The sequence below is a fragment of the Ceratotherium simum genome, chromosome 6, assembly GCF_057802395.1.
Source record: "Ceratotherium simum simum isolate JZ-2026a chromosome 6, ASM5780239v1, whole genome shotgun sequence".
NCBI classification, from domain to species: domain Eukaryota; kingdom Metazoa; phylum Chordata; class Mammalia; order Perissodactyla; family Rhinocerotidae; genus Ceratotherium; species Ceratotherium simum.
The window spans coordinates 55,228,440-55,245,371 of record NC_141905.1 but is presented as its reverse complement, the minus strand read 5'-3'; the positions used below and the strand labels follow the sequence as shown (position 1 = coordinate 55,245,371).

The following is a 16,932-nucleotide window of genomic DNA, read 5'->3' as shown; positions in this document are numbered from 1 at the left end:
TATTGTTTCATCAGTTCCAACTACCTATATCCATAAAATATGTGCCATTGGCAAATGCCACCATGTTCCACTAGAAGTCAACGTATGTAGCAAGTGGTTAGCTAAGTCAAAAAAAAAAAAAAAAAGGCTATCCAAGGAATAACTAGGAAAGAAAACCAAACCAATGTTCTTTTACTTTTGAGAATTTTCACAACCATAAAAGATAATTGAAAATATGTCATGTTTAAAGAAAAAAAAAAGGTAAGGTTAGTACAAGTATCTATAATCTCTAATTTTTGTATGTAGAAAAATATGAATGAAAATGGAATATGGCTAATTATCAAGAAAAGAGTATTCGAAAAGCTAAGACACATCACATGGCTATAATAGTACTTACCTGCTGAATGATTTTGGAAGTTTTCTGAAGATTCTCTCTGGGAGGGACTTTACCAAATAATTTCCAACCAGGAGCACTATGGACAACTGATTTGAGTTCCTTTGTCCTTTTTGGAAAAAGGTTTCTGAAACACAGAAAAGGTACATGAATTGTGGTTTTGGTAACCAGAGAACTACTTAATAATAATTTTTAAAGTATGTTTATTCCCAAGACAAATCAAAATACTTTTAAATAAAATTACTTCTACTACTTAGACTACTGACTACTAGACTAACAAGACTCAATTAGAAATATCTGGCTTATATAAAAATATTAGAAGAATCATCAACAGAGATTAGAGAGATAAACAAATTGGGAAGAAAACAACAGCTGTAAATAAACTGTAAATAATTGCTTTGAATCAGCTAAGTGTACTAGAATTGACTATACATATACTTGAGAATAAAAGCCAAGAATCTGAGAACAAAAAAGTTAAAGAGAACTTGTATAAAATAGGTAAAGGATTAAGTAATACAATCTTTAGGGAAAATACTCTATTTTCAGTAATAATTTGTTACTGTTTGTAATAAAATGGCATCTACTGGGGCCGGCCCAGTGGCACAGCGGTTAAGTTCACACATTCTGCTTCAGCAGCCCGGGGTTCACACAGGTTTGGATCCTGGGCGTGGACCTACTCACCACTCATCAAGCCATGCTGAGGCGGCGTCCCACATAGAAGAGCTACAACTCTACAACTATGATACACAACTATGTACCGGGGCTTTGGGGAGAAAAAAGATTGGGGAAAAAAAAAAAAAGGGAGATTGGTAACGGATGTTAGCACAGGGCCAATCTTCCTCAAAAAAAGGGGGAGGCATCTACTGATCCTCTATTGCTATAATTATGTATATGTAAATTGTTTTTCCTAGAATAGGTACGTACAAGAAATCTTATTGCAAAAGAGTCACTATATAACCAAAGAACAAAGTATCTCTCACTGAAAATCTAAAGAAACCTGCACAAGAATCAACGACTTTACCTACTATCTCCATGCCCTTACCAACCAAATTAAGTATCTATTGCACACACAAGCAGGGATGATATTCAAAATATATATCCATCAATACAGCATGACCAGGGCCCCATGAACCAGTTAAAAAGGTACTGATGAATCCAACTGAATATCAACCCTTCATATAAGCTGTAATATAAATGATTATTAGGAAGATTTTAAATTTGCGCAGTTATAATTACAAATTACTTGAAGTCCCAAATAAGTGGCTTTGTCTACACTCACAACATCATATAAATATTATCTGTTCTTAAAAGTACATTACTGTAGGGCCAGCCCCATGGCGTAGCAGTTAAGTGTGTGCGCTCTGCTGCTAGCAGCCCAGGTTCAGATCCCAGGCACGCACCAATGTACCACTTGTCAGGCCATACTGTGGTGGCATCCCATATAAAGTAGAGGAAGATGGGCACGGTTGTCAGCCCAGGGCCAGTCTTCCTCAGCAAAAAGAGGAGGATTGGCATGGACGTTAGCTCAGGGCTGATCTTCCTCACACACACACACACAAAAGTACATTATTGTGATAAGGAGGAGGTTAGCTTATAGTGCTTAAAGTTAAGGCTATTCAAGTTTAGAAGGGTATCAATGCACTCCTACAAAAGAAAATGAGCTAATTAATAATAAAGAAACACTCACATTTCCTTGGGCATGCAGTGGAAGTGAGTTGATGACAATGCAAAGTAATTTCTACTTAGGATACTCTAGAAGTTTCATCTCAGAGACCACATACAGTGACTCAATTCTCTACCTTATAAGAGCTCCAGGTTGGAGGTTTTCAATAATGATTATACTGAACACTGGTATATTTATAACAAACAATTTCAAGCCTCGAAGAGTAACCTACTAATTGAAACAATATTTGATATCTTGTGTGCCACTTATCAATTTATTGCCTCGTAGCTCCATATTCACCCTGCAATATATACTCTGTGATAACAGAAAGAATTCCTATGAGCATTTCTCTTTTAAAACAAACATGAAACTGTTAAGCTTTCTCAATAGAGGGCGCTGAAGGGACACTGCAGGAAGAAGGGGCTCTCCTGTGGTTTCTAGCTGCTGCAGAGTGGGTCAGTGGTATGAGCACAAGGACCAACCAAGAACTCTCTGTTCAGTCATGTGCCCAGAACATGTACTCCCTCAGCAAACATTCAGCCTCGGCAAACTCAGCATGGAGATGGCTTTCCCGCAGCCTTCTTGACATGAAAATGGCACCCCAGAGGCTTTGTTGCAGCACTGATGCACAAATACCCTCTGTAAGCTCCCAACAGCTCATCTGTACTCCCTGAACGGTTCTCACCAAGCCAAGATCCCCCTACAAGACCCATGTGGCCTGCCTACGCTCCAAAAGTTTGCCATCTAGCCATGCTAAACACAGGAGAAAATCTTTTTCATGATGGTTTTTGCAAAAAATTCTTAAATATGACATCAAAACCATGATCCATAAAAGAAAGAATTGATAAACTGGGCTTAATCAAATTTAAAACACGTGCACTTCAAAGGACATTGATGCAAAATGGAGGAGTAGAAAGATCTAGAGGTAGTCCCTCCACCAAAGTGAAAATAGAGATGGAAAGAGCTATTGGAATCAACCATTTTAGAACTCTAGAGCCTTATCAGATAGTTATAACAACTAGGGGAGTGCATGAAGGGAGAGGCTGCTGATCTTTCAGTAAGTGAATGGCATGTGTAAACCAATCACCATCCCCTATTTCTCAGCCCCTCCCTCCCACAGCAATAAGGATAGCAGCCTATGTCCCTGGAGTGGCTGACTGGTGCCAAGAGGGGTAGATGGGACGATATCCTTCTAAAATGTGGGGTTGTGCATTTTGGTTGGCAGTTGCATTGTTGGCAGTGCATTTAACAGTGCCCTGAGGGATCAGCAAAGACACCTGCATCAGTTTCAGTCCTCTATGCAGCAGTGGCTTCCACTGGTGGTATCTATCATAACATTAAAAGAGATAGAACTGTTTTGTCCCTCTTTTTGAGCCAGACATTTAAGGAAATCTTTGCCAGGTCACTAGCTGACTGCAGAAATAATAGAACAGAAACTTGTGACCACAGAAAAATGATTACACACTTTGGAAAAAAATAGTTTGGAAATATCATAAATGGATGACTCCAGGCCTCAACAAGCAAAAATGAGCACTGAGGAGTGGGAGAACAGATTTACAGAGTTACCACATTATAACATTCAGAATGTCCAATATCAACAAAAAATAACAATACATACAAAGGAAGAGGAAAGTATGAACATTTCACAGGAAAAAGAGAATTTGACAAAAACCATCCCTAAGGAAGCCCAGAAAAAGGGATTAGTAGTCAAAGATGTTAAATCATCTGTCTTAAATATACTCAATGAACTACAGGAAACCATGAACAAAGAACTAAAGGAGATCAGGGGGAAAATGTATGCATAAAATGAGAAGACCAATAAGGAGACAGAATTATAAAAAAGAGCCAAACAGGAAATTCTGGAGCTGAAAAGTAGAATAACTAAAATGAAAAATTCAACATCAGATTATGGCAAGCAGAAGAATGGATCAGCAAATGTGAAGACAAGACAACTGAAATTATCCAGTCTCAGGAGCAGAAAGTAAAAAGAATGAATAAAAATGAGCAGAGTATGAAGAATGTGTGGGACATTATCAAGTGCACCAATATACGTACCATAAGACTCCCAGAAGGAGGGATAGCCCAGTGGTGTAGTGGTTAAGTCCACGCACTCAACTTTAGCGGCCCGGGATTCGCGGGTTCAGATCCCAGGTGCGGACCTACACACCACTCATCAAGCAATGCTGTGGCAGCGTCCCACATATAAAATAGAGGAAGATTGGCAGAGATGTTAGCTCAGGGACAATCTTCCTCAAACAAGAAAGAAGAAAATTGGCAACAGATGTTAGCTCATGGACAATCTTCCTCACACCCAAAAAAAAAAGTCTCAGAAAAAGAAAAAAAAAAGGAAGAAGTAGAAAAAATATTTGAAGAAATAATGGCTAAAAACTTCTCAAATATGATGAAAGACATAAATCTACACATCCAAGAAGCTCAACAAATTTGAAGCAGAATAAACTCAAGGTGATACACACTGAGACACATTATAATCAAACAACCGAAACCTAAAGACAAAGAATTCTGAAAGCAGCAAGAGAGAAGTGACTATCACAAGCAAGGGATCTTCAACAAGATTAATACCTGATTTCTCATCAGAGACCATGGGGGCCAGAAGGCAGTGAGATGACATATTTAAAGGTCTGAAATAAAAAACTATCAACCAAGACTTCTATATGCAGCAAATATATCCTTCAAGAATGAAAGGAAAATGAAGGCATTTCCAGATAAGAGTTGAGGGATTACCAACAGACCTGCCCTATAAGAAATGCTGAAGGGAGTTCTTCAGGCTGAAATGGAAAGATATTAGACAGTAACTCAAAGCCACGAGAATAAAGAAAGAATATTGGTAAAATTAACTACATAGGTAAATGTCAAAGCCAGTTCTATTTGGGGAGAAAAAAAAAAAGGAGGAGGATTGGCAATAGATGTTAGCTCAGAGCCAGTCTTCCTCAGCAAAAAGAGGAGGATTAGCATGGATGTTAGCTCATGGCTGATCTTCCTCACACACACACACACACACAAAAAAACACCATGGTACTGTCATAAGGACAGACATAGAGACCAATGGAACAAAATAGAGACCCCAGATATAAACTCTCACAAAGATGGTCAATTGATTGTTGACAAGGGTTCCAAGACCATTCAATGGGGAAAGGACAGTCTTTCCGAGAAATGGTGCTAAGAAAACTGGATATTGACATGCAAAAGAATGAAGTCTGATCCTTATCTTATAGTATGTATAAAAATTAACTAAAATATATCAAAGACCTATACTTAAGAGCCAAAATTATAAAACTTGTGAAGAATATATGGGGGCACTCTCCCTGATGTTGGATTTGGCAATGGTTTCTTAACTATGATACCAAAAGCAAAGGCAACAAAGGAAAAAACTAGATAAACTGGACTTTATCAAAATTAAAAGCTTTTGTGCATCAAAGAACACTAAAAGAGTAAAAAGACAACTCACAGAACAGGAGAAAATACTTGTAAATACATATCTGATAAGGGTCCAGTAGTCAGAATATCTAAAGAGCTCCTAAAACACCCTCCCCCAAAAAAATCCAATTATAAAATAGGCAAAGGACTTGAGTAGACATTTCTCCAAAGAAGAGCTACAAATGACCATTAAACACATGAAAAGATATCCAATACCATGAGTCATTAGGAAAATGCACATCAAAACCACAATCAGATACCAATCACACCCACTAGGATGGCTATTTAAAAAAAAACAAAAAGGCAAAATAATAAGTGTTGCAAGGACATGGCAAAACCAGAACCCCAGTAGACGAGTAAAATGGTACAGCCGCTGTGGAAAATATTTTGGCAGTTGCTAAAAATGTTAAACATAGAATTACTATATGACTCAGCAATTCTACTCCTAGGTATAAGATCCAAAAGAACTGAAAACAGGTGTTCAAACAAAAACTTGTATACCAATGTTCACAGCAGCATTATTCACAATAGCCAAAAAGTGGAAACAACCCAAGTGTCCATCAACAAATAAACAAAATGTGGTATATACATATGCTATAAGACCGAATTGTCTTCCCAAAATTCCTATGCTGAAGCTCTAACTCTCAGTTCCCTAGCTGTGACTGTATTTTGAGACAGAGCCTTTAAAGAAGTAATTAAAGTTAAATGAGATCATATGGGTAGGCCCTAATCCAATCTGACTGGTATACTTAAAAAAGAGGAAGAGACACCAGGGGGCATGGCACACAAAGAAAAGGTCATGGGAGGACACAGAGAAAAGGCAGCCATCTGCAAGCCAAGTAGAGAGGCCTCAAAGGAAACTAACCATTCAGACACCTTGATCTTAGGCTTCCAGCCTCCAGAACCTTGAAAAATAAAATTTCCGTTAAGTCACCTAGTCTGTGGTATTTTGTTATGGCAGCCCCAGTAAAGTTATAACATATAATGAAATTATTCATCAATAAAAAGAAGTTCTCATACATGTATGGATGAACTTTGAAAACATTATGCTAAATGAAATAAGCCAGACAAAAAGAAACTAATGTGTAATTCTAACTATGTGATACATCTAAGCTAGGCAAATTAAGAGAAACAGAAAGTAGAAGTTACCAGGGGCTGGGAAGAGGGGAGAATGAGGAGTTATTACTTAATGGGTATCTGTGTGGGATGATGAAAAGTTCTGGAGATGAAAAGTTCTGGAAATGGATACTAGTGATAGCTGTACAACATTGTGAATGTACTTAATGCCACCAAATTGCACAGTTGTATGCTTAAATATGGTTAAAATGAAAAGTTGCATATTATTTATATTTTACCACAATTTAAAAAGACATTAAGAAAATAAAAAGATAAGCCAAATATTGGGAGAAAATATTTGCACCACATATATCTGAGAAAAGACTTCTATCCAGACAATATAAAGAACTCTTACAGCACCATAACAAAACAAAGAACCCAGTTTAGAAACAGGGAAAGATTTGAATACATAGTTTACCAACGAAGACATATTAAAAGCTAATAAGTCACACGAAAAGATGGTCAGCATATTTTAATTAATGTCATTCTTAATAAAATGCCAGAAACATATTCTTTGGAAATCAGGAACAAGACAAGGATGCCACTATCTCCACTTCTACTCAACATTGTACTGAAGTTATTACTGCAATAAGGCAAGAAAGAGAAATAAAAGGTAGAAGACTTTGAAAGGAAGAACAAAAGTCATTATTCACAGATAACATAAAAGTCTGTTTCAAAAAACTCAAGAATCCAGTATCAAATTACTAAAAATAAAGAGTTTAGCAAGTGGTTAGCTGAAAGATCAAAAAAACAAAACCCAGGGTCTGGCCCAGTGGCATAGTGGTTAAGTTCTCGAATTCCGCTTCAAGAGGCCCGGGGTTCTTGGATTCGGATCCTAGGTGCGGACCTATACACTGCTCATTAAGCCATGCTGTGGCAGCATCCCACATACAGAAAATAGAGGAAGACTGGCACAGATGTTAAACGCTCAGCAACAATCTTCCTCTCTTCCTCAAGCAAAAAGAGGAAGACTGGTTAACAGATGTACCTCAGGGCCAATCCTCCTCACCAAAAAAAAAACCCAATTTTGACTTCCTATCCATCGACAATAGCTAGAAATGAAAAAGTTGAAAGAGATACATAGTAACAAAATATAAGGTACCTAGGAATAAACCCAACCAAAGTTTTACAACACCTTTACAGAGAAAGAATACAAGCTTCCTGAAACAGATTAAAGATGACCTAATTAAATAGAAAGACTGCTTATGTTTATAGAAAGAAGCTATCATAAAAAATATCAATTCTCCCCAAATTTATCTATAGATTCCATGAAATTCCCATCATGAGCCCAACAAGATTTTTTAAGAACTTGAAAAAACTCTAAAATTTATATTAAAGAATAAAAGACCAAAAACAGCCAAGATACTTTGAAGAAGAAAAAAGTAAGGCTGAGTTGCCCTACCAGATATCAAATTTACTAAAACATCATTTTTAAGAAAGCATGGCCTTGGCTCAGGGATAAAGAAATCGATCAAGAGAAAAAGAATACAAAACTCAGAAACACACCAAGCATAAACCGAAACAGAGGTGGCAATGCAGATCAATGAAGAAAGGATAGATCATTTAATAAATGGTGCTGGGAACTTAGGCTACCAATGTAGGGGAAACGAAACAGGATCTGTACCATACACCACACATAAGAGTCAGTTCCCAATGGATTAAATAGTCATATTATGAAAGGCAAACTTTCAAAAGTTTTAGAAAAAATACAGGAGAATTTTTTTTATAATCTCACTGTAGAGAAGAATCTACAAAAAAGACCCAAAAGTAATAATCATTTTTTAAAACTTGATAAAATCACCAACATTAAAGTTAAGGACCTCTGACCAATCGATACTACAGAGAAAGTAAAAAGATACAAATTTGGAGGAGAAACTCCCACACATACAAGTGACAAAAGATTAGTATACAGAAAACATGAAGCAATATAAAGAATCATTTTCATAAAGGACAAACTGTCAAATAGAAAAACAGATAAAAGCTACTAAAAAGTACTGCACCAAGGGGTCTGCCTGGTGGCACAAGTGGTTAAGTGCGCGTGCTCTGCTGCGGCGGCCCGGGGTTTGACGGTTCGGATCCCAGGCTCGCACCAACGCACCACTTGTCAAGCCATGCTTTGGCGGCGTCCCATATAAAGTGGAGGAAGATGGGCACGGATGTTAGCCCAGGGCCAGTCTTCCTCACCAAAAAGAGGAGGATTGGCAGATGTTAGCTCAGGGCTAATCTTCCTCACAAAAAAATAAAAAAACAATACTGAGTTCAAAAAAAAAAAAAAAAGGCAAGATGCAGAAGTATAAAACTCAAAAATAAATAATAAAATAATGATACAAAAATAATATCGTGGCAAAAACTATTGCTTAAAACACCAAGAGGGGCCCACCCCATGGTGTAGCGGTTAAGTGCACGTGCTCCACTGCTGGTAGCCCGGGTTCGGATCCCAGGCATGGACCGATGCACTGCTTGTCAGGCCATGCTGTGGCAGCATCCCATATAAAGTGGAGGAAGATGGGCACGAATGTCAGCCCAGGGCCAGTCTTCCTCAGCAGAAAGAGGCGGATTGGCATGGATGTTAGCTCAGGGCTGATCTTCCTCACAAAAAAATAAATAAATAATAAAATAAAACAACAAGAGAATTCAGGATAGTTGTTACCTCTTAAGGGTGAACAGGATAGTAAGACATTCAGAGGTTTATTTTCAACAGTATTTATAATGTCCTATTCCTGAAATTGGGCAAGTGGTTCACCAGATTGGGCAAATGGTTCAACAATGTACACTCTGTTGGGTGGGCCCCATGGCTTAGCGGTTAAGTGTGCGCTCTCCACTACTGGTGGCCCGGGTTCGGATCCCGGGCGCGCACCGACACACCACTTCTCCGGCCATGCTGAGGCCACGTCCCACATACAGCAACTAGAAGGATGTGCAACTATCACATACAACTATCTACTGGGGCTTTGGGGGAAAAAAAAGGAGGAGGATTGGCAATAGATGTTAGCTCAGAGCCGGTCTTCCTCAGCAAAAAGAGGAGGATTAGCATGGATGTTAGCTCAGGGCTGATCTTTCTCACAAAAAAAAAACAATGTACACTCTGCATCATAATTCATATATTTGTTACATATTTTCCTGTGTGTCCAAAAAAACACTAGTTTTTACTGTTATGTAAATCTAATGTCCTAATTGATGTCCCTACTAACTGGAGAGCACTAACTAAAACAGTTACAAGCCTTCATATATGTAATCCACGGTTGAGGAACAACAATAATTTAGCCTTTTCCTACATAGTCCTGGGCATCCACCTTCACCACAAGTTTAGGTATTCCTATTTGGGCCAAAGTTGATAAATATTTCAGATTTTAAGTACTCCCCTTAGGGTCAATTCACACATCTATATATAAATTTGGCTCAATCATATTGAGGTAGTTATTGGGTCAGAAGCCTTCATACTACAATTAGCTCTTGAGGAAAAAATAAAGAAGTCTACAATGAACAACCAGTTTTGTTTGTTTTTACAGCTACCACCAACTCTAAGCACTGACCACAATCAGATCTTTAACTATAATCTTGTTTCAAATCTAAAAATCCATAAATTGCTTGTATCCTCACAACAATGTGTGAACAGGTAGTGCTTATAACGGGAAAAAAATAGGATTTCATTCTCTATACTAGAAATGCAGTTACATATATAATTAATTAAAGCAGTAACCATAAAATTGAAGGGAATAAGCATTTTTTGTTCAAATTCAATGAAGCACAGCTTCAAATAATATGACCTGGCTGAGAACACAGACACAGCAGCAGAATGAGGAAACCACAAGTGTGAGATGCAGTTCTATCAAAGGACAGTAATAACCACAGATCAGGAAATTCTCCACGTGCAGAGTTCTACAAGGAGCCTTTGGAGGTGGTTATGTCTCTATACCTTTACCTACAATTAGATATTGTAATTAATACCAAACATACTCTTACATGAAAAACTAGAGGCTATGCATATTAATCCTGTACATCAGACCTTTCGTGTACAGCAGGACAGTACTCTTTATAAATCACAGCCAAAATACCAAATACACATGAATCTTTGAGTGAAGATTTAATTTCTTATGCCACTAAGAAATTCTGGATTGGATTTTCAGGTTATCCCCTGCCACAAAAACTATCTATAATGTAGCTAAATGGCATACATCTGCAACGAAAAGTAATTTTAAAATATTATTAAAGTATATGGAATTGTATTAAAACAACATTACAGATTAAATGGGCTTCTACTGGTTAGCCTAGGAAAAAAATACTACTTTATTAAATCTTAGGGGGAATACACTGACAAGAGAATTTCACATATTGAGGCATATGGAGTAACTATTCGGGTTCAAAATTGATTTGGCTTGAACTAAAAAGCCTGACTTATGGCCTATCAAACATACATTGTACATCTGCTTAACCATTAAAGCAAAGAATACACTCTCTTAAAATAAGAATACATACTTCCCCTCCTACACCCTATTGGTAACACCCTATTGGTAATGCCCCATTAGCCAGTCATGTTGACCTGCTGATTTGCAATTGAATACCTTTTTGAAATTTAAATGAAAATGTATCCTGTGTGTGTTTAATATATGTTCTTTGTTCTAAAAGATAAGACTACTGAAAACCATGCTTCTCTGGAACGCTTTCTAAGGCCTTCCAGGGTTATAATCCTCACTCTGGCTCAAGTAAACTCACCTTATTTCTCTTATCTATAGAATACTTATTAGGGGCCGGCCCGTGGCCTAGCGGTCCCGGGCCGCACCGAGGCACTGCTTCTCCGGCCATGCTGAGGCTGCGTCCCACATACAGCAACTAGAAGGATGTGCAACTATGACATACAACTATCTACTGGGGCTTTGGGGGGGAAAAAGGAGGACGATTGACAATAGATGTTAGCTCAGAGCCGGTCTTCCTCAGCAAAAAGAGGAGGATTAGCACGGACGTTAGGTCAGGGCTGATCTTCCTCACAAAAAAAATAAAAAGAAAAAGAATGCTTATTGGGGGCCGGCCCGGTGGCTTAGTCGTTAAGTGTGCACGCTCCAATGCTGGCGGCCTGGGTTCGGATCCTGGGCGCGCACCAACGCACCGCTTCTCTGGCCATGCTGAGGCCGCGTCCCACATACAGCAACTAGAAGGATGCGCAGCTATGACATACAACAATCTACTGGGGCTTTGGGGGGGGGAAACAAATAAATAAAATCATTTAAAAAAAATGCTTATTGGTTATTTTGCATCGACAATACAAGGAAAAGGAACATAAACAGGCCAAAATTGTGTCTTAGTCTGTCATTCTTCTCATACCCCATCCCTTGGACCCCAACCTGATACCGGCTCAATACAAGGGTGACATAAGGGAAGCCATATTGTAGAGGGGAAACCATGTTGTGACTTGGAATGACTTCTAACTAACTCTGGACTTTATGGCCCCTCCCAGCTGCTATAAGTTGATAACTTTGTTCTTTTGAGTTCCTTAGGAATGTGATGTGATGACCCTCAGGCAGAGTCTATGCTGATAGCCATCATCAATGACAACTGAAAGATCAGGGTATAGGGCGTTGCTCCAGTCTCTGATGCACATCAAGTAAAACAAAAGACCGCCAGGAACTAAGACCAGATGGATGCCCCCACCCTGTGACCAGATGCCTCCACCCAGTAATCAGATGGATGCCCCCATCCTGGGACCAGATGCCTCCCCCACTCAGACCAGCCCTCTATGTAACTGGCCTGTGGTCGTTGTTCTGTAAGATGGTTCTTTTGGACATGAATTGGCCATCTTTCCCCTCGCTAGCAAGCTGTAATAAGTTGCCCTTTCTTTTTCACCATCTTGCCTCTTGACGATTGGCTTTTGTCTCGCTGCTACTACCGGCTTTTGTCTCGCAGCAGCAGATCGTGCCCTTCATGAGGTAACAAATCCACCGAGGTAACAAATCCACCGTCAAGGGACTGGTGAAGTTGAGGTCTCAATGCAAGTAAATGTGTGGGACTAGTTTCCTCCTCATCACCTTTTCGAACCAAAGACAGACACACTCACACACACTCTTCTCTTTTTCCTATCCCCCAAGATATTCAAATTTCTTAAATGTAAATTAACACTAAAGGCTTCTTGGCAAAACAAGCCAAATGTGTTCTAGCACCCACACACCAAAGAGAGGACAATTCTTTCTCGCTGGATTCTGGAGGTAGAGCTTGACTATATGAATGAGATTTATATGGCAGTGCTGGGGAAAGGGCTCCCTTATTCATCTCCACCTGAGGGGCTGAATTTTGGTGACAGACATTGCAGCCTAATAGCAGAAAGGATACAGTTTGTTCTGCTTTGCGAATATGAGGCTAAGTTTCCTTCACACCCCTCTGCTCCCCATCCCCACAGGAAAGGCCTGCTGTGCTAGTGACTCGCTGGATATATTTAATTCAGGTGACGTTATTAGGAGGCCCACTGCAGCCAAAAGCATGTCTTTCGATCCAGATTTCATCAGTATTAAAGCTGATGTTTTGAGTTCCCATTTGTCTGTGTCCTATGTCTTTTTTTCTGATTCCAAACTCAGATGGGCTGATGAAGAGGTGTTACTTACCACTTCTCCCCAAATCCCAATAGCCAAGTTATTGTAAGCTGAAAAGTGTCTTATTGTTTCAGATATGCTGGAAGCATTAAAACCTATGTGTTTTCTAGTTCAGGGAGTTTTTTTTTTTTTTTAATTCTGTGACACATCTTGTCAGTATACATAAAGAACAGGAAATGACAGTGGTAATCCATCTTTCCCCCATTAAATTCATTCTCACTCCAATCGACACTGTGTTTACATACACAACTATCAACACACACAGAGAGACACACACACTATCTTCCATTCTCTCCACTAATTTGTGTCCACTCTTTTCGGCAAAACGAAATTGAGAAAATCTGCTGCACCAGTTAAGAAACAGCACCAGTTGAGAAAAAGTAGTTCAGTATTTCTATATTTCTGCAAATATAAAAAAGAAAAAGAAAAAAGGCACATCAAGAAGAAACTGATGTGGGGATTAGAATAGAAAGAGAAAAAAAAGCCTAGCCTTGCCTCTTAGTGGCTTTTCTAATAAAGGTTGATGAGTGACTCCTGCTTGTTAATACTTGTTAATATTTGCTTTACATATCTGTCTGTTTCATTTTTCCAAGATTTCTTCATTTCTTTTACCACAGAGTTACATATGATATAAAAGTCAAACCAGTTGCCTACCATACTTTACTAAAGGAAAAAGCTAACTAAAAAGGGGCAAAATTTATTTATACCATGTAAGCTCTCTGCTCATGATTTCAAAAGTAGCATATCTCCAGTGCTTGGGTCTTTAAGACTTGGCAAACCCACCTATACATCTGAGACAAAACCATGAAAATTCCATAGTTTCTCAGACTGTGGAATTTGACACTATAGAAAACTGTGAATGCCTAATCCTGAATTTTCTTACTGCTAATAATAGTCAGCTCTAGCAAAAAAAAAAAAATTTCACTGTTTTTGTCTAATATGTCTATATGACTATTTTAACTTTTTAGATTCATTAGATAAAATTCTAATCATCACTTAAATGGAGTTGTACATTAAAAAGCAGTTGGAGGGGCCAGCCCAGTGGCGTAGCGGTTAAGCTCGCACACTCTGCTTCAGCAGCCTGGGGTTCACAGGTTCAGATCCCGGGCGTGGAACCACACACTGCTTATTAACCCACACTGTGGCAGGCGTCCTACATATAAAGTAGAGGAAGATGGGCACGGATGTTAGCCCAGGGCCAATCTTCCTCAGCAAAAAGAGGAGGATTGGCAACAGATGTTAGCTCAGAGCTAATCCACCTCACAAAAAAAATAAAAAAAAATAAAAAAAAAAAAAACAAAGTGGGGGATTAGAAAACTTTTCCAAACAGGAAAGAATCCAACATCAATCAAAAGAGTAAAATCAGTTTAAAAACTTAGAAATCATGACCTAATCATCAAACTCTGTCTCAGTACAAGTTGGACTGCTGAAGTCACATCAACTTCCTGGACTTTGTACTTAAGTTTCCCCAAAGTATAACAGAAGGCCAAAAAGAAAACATTACCTAGTGACCATGGAATGCCACAGTTGACTACATAATTAATTCAAAGAAGTATAAGTACTGTCTCTTTAAAATTAAGTACTTTGTCTACCATTGAGTATTTTGGATTAAAGATCTGGCATGAACATTACTTACATTCTTTCCAAACCTCCATCATTTTTCACTTGAAAAAGACTTTCAGCTGACTACACTCAAAAAAAAAAAGTACGTTTTTGCCAGATTAAGTTAGGCTTTTTTTTTAATTCCAAGGATTTTCTTATTCAGGCTGTTTCTGGATCTTGTCTTTGTCGTTATTACAAATCCTAAAAATCAAAAAATAATAGAGATTTTTTATTTAATATACACAGCTTAACCAAACTATTTTCAGACATCAGAACTATCAAAAAAGGACAGAATCCGTATCATTTACTCTTTGTCAAAAAAGAAAATTTCAAGGCTAAGTGAAGGTTATAATGTTTTTTTTAAAAAAAGGTATTTTACAGCTGCCAGGGACCTTAGAGAGTCTTAGAGAGTAACCAGGTCAAAGGTTCTTCATCAAGAATCAATGAACCTACAAGAATGGGCTAGAGGAGGTACATAAGCTTCCTCGAACTATACACACTATTTGAAGTAAACGATGTGCTTACAAAAGTTTTTCTTGGGCAGCTGTCTACAGCTTTCATCAAATTCTCCAAGGATTTAATGTGCCACCTCACCACCCCCAAGAAAGGTTTATGAGTCATCTGCCAAGGTCACATCGCTAATAACGATGGTTTGAGCTAGGTCTCTTGCACAGTTCCTTTTCCTTCTAATTATTTACTTCTAATTAATTTCCTTCTAATTATTTTGTTCACACCCTCCACAAAACAATCAAGATGTAAGAGCTTCACAAGTATCCCTATTTTCTTTCATCCTACACATCGTCAAAATGCCTCTTGATATTCACTTAAACAGTTCAAAAATATAAATTATTTCCTTCTTCCTCCTGTGTTCATGTCAGCAAGTCACCTTATAGTATATCTTATTTCTTATAGTAAATAAGTTTCAGGCAATACCTCACTGATAAAGATCTCTTTATTTTGTTGCAGGGAGAGAACAAAATAGAACACAATTAAGGGGCAAAGAAAAAAGCAATTATAAAAATATTCTTGCTTTTGTACTGCATACCAATTACACTATGTATTGAATGCTTCATGAAGAGAATCTCTGCTGCTTTAAGCCCAATATAGTACATAAGATATTCAGAGGGAAGACAGAAACCACCAGCAGAAGAAAAAGGGAATGATATTGGGAAGAACTTTTAGGACGAGAACATGAGCAATAACAAGGAACAACATCAGCAAAATATGAGCAAAAATATTCCAATCACCAGGAGGTAAGCTATATTTTAATCTAAGAGAAAGTTGGAAAAAAAGGCAAGATAACGACTGATGATGATGAATAAAACTAACCACATGTGTGAATATCAGTCCATTTATGCCTCTTGCATAAATAAAACAGAAACTGTGTTAGTGTTCTTGTTTACAATAAAAGTAAAATATCTTCACATATATTTAATCTTCATAATAGGTACAGGCTTTCTTTTTGTGGTGATACAAATGTTCTAAAACTGACTGTGGTGATGGCAGCACAACTCTGTGAATATCCTAAAAACCACTGAATTGTACACTTTAAATGGGTAAGTTGTATGGTATGTGAATTAAATCTCAATAAAGTTGTTTTTTTTTAAGTGGAAAAAAATCAAAAGTGACAATATGTAAAAAGAAAAACAATAAGACCAAGTGGGATTTATCCCAGGAATGCAAGGCTCATTCAATACTTGAAAGTCAATCAATGTAATCTACATTTAATTTAAGTCTAAAGAACTAAAACCACATGATCATATCAATTGATGCATTTGACAATATCCTAAATCCTTATTGATAAAAAATACACAGAAAACTAGGAATAGCATGGAAGTTCCTTAGCCCAGTTAAGGGCATCTACAAAAAAAAACCCTACACCTAACTTCATACTTAATTGTGAAAGATCAAATGTTTTGAAGATTGGAAACAAGGTAAGGATGTCCGCTGTCATCACTCCCATTCAAAATCATACTGAAAGTCCTAGTTATGCAATAAGGCAAGAAAAGTCTGTCTTACCTATTGGAAAGGAAAAAATAAAATTTTCCCTATTTGCAGACATTATTGTCTACCTAAACAATCCCATGGAATCCACAAAAAAGCTCCTAGAACTAATAAGTTTAGCAAGGTTATAGGATATAAGGCAAACAAAAATCAATCATTTT

General features: G+C 37.9%; 1 protein-coding gene across 6 annotated transcripts in view; it reads right to left on the bottom strand.

The window, feature by feature from the left end:
• Positions 1-16,932, bottom strand: part of TBC1D12 (TBC1 domain family member 12) — a 102,345-nt gene that overhangs the window by 63,348 nt on the left and 22,065 nt on the right. For 5 of the 6 annotated variants that reach the window (XM_087432299.1, XM_087432298.1, XM_087432303.1 and 2 more), the window contains exon 2: positions 377-500. In XM_087432299.1, coding sequence (XP_087288425.1) covers positions 377-500 — 124 coding nt within the window. Of the gene's footprint in view, positions 1-376; positions 501-14,801; positions 14,820-16,932 lie in introns of those variants that run through there. The other variant, XM_087432302.1, reaches the window with a different exon arrangement.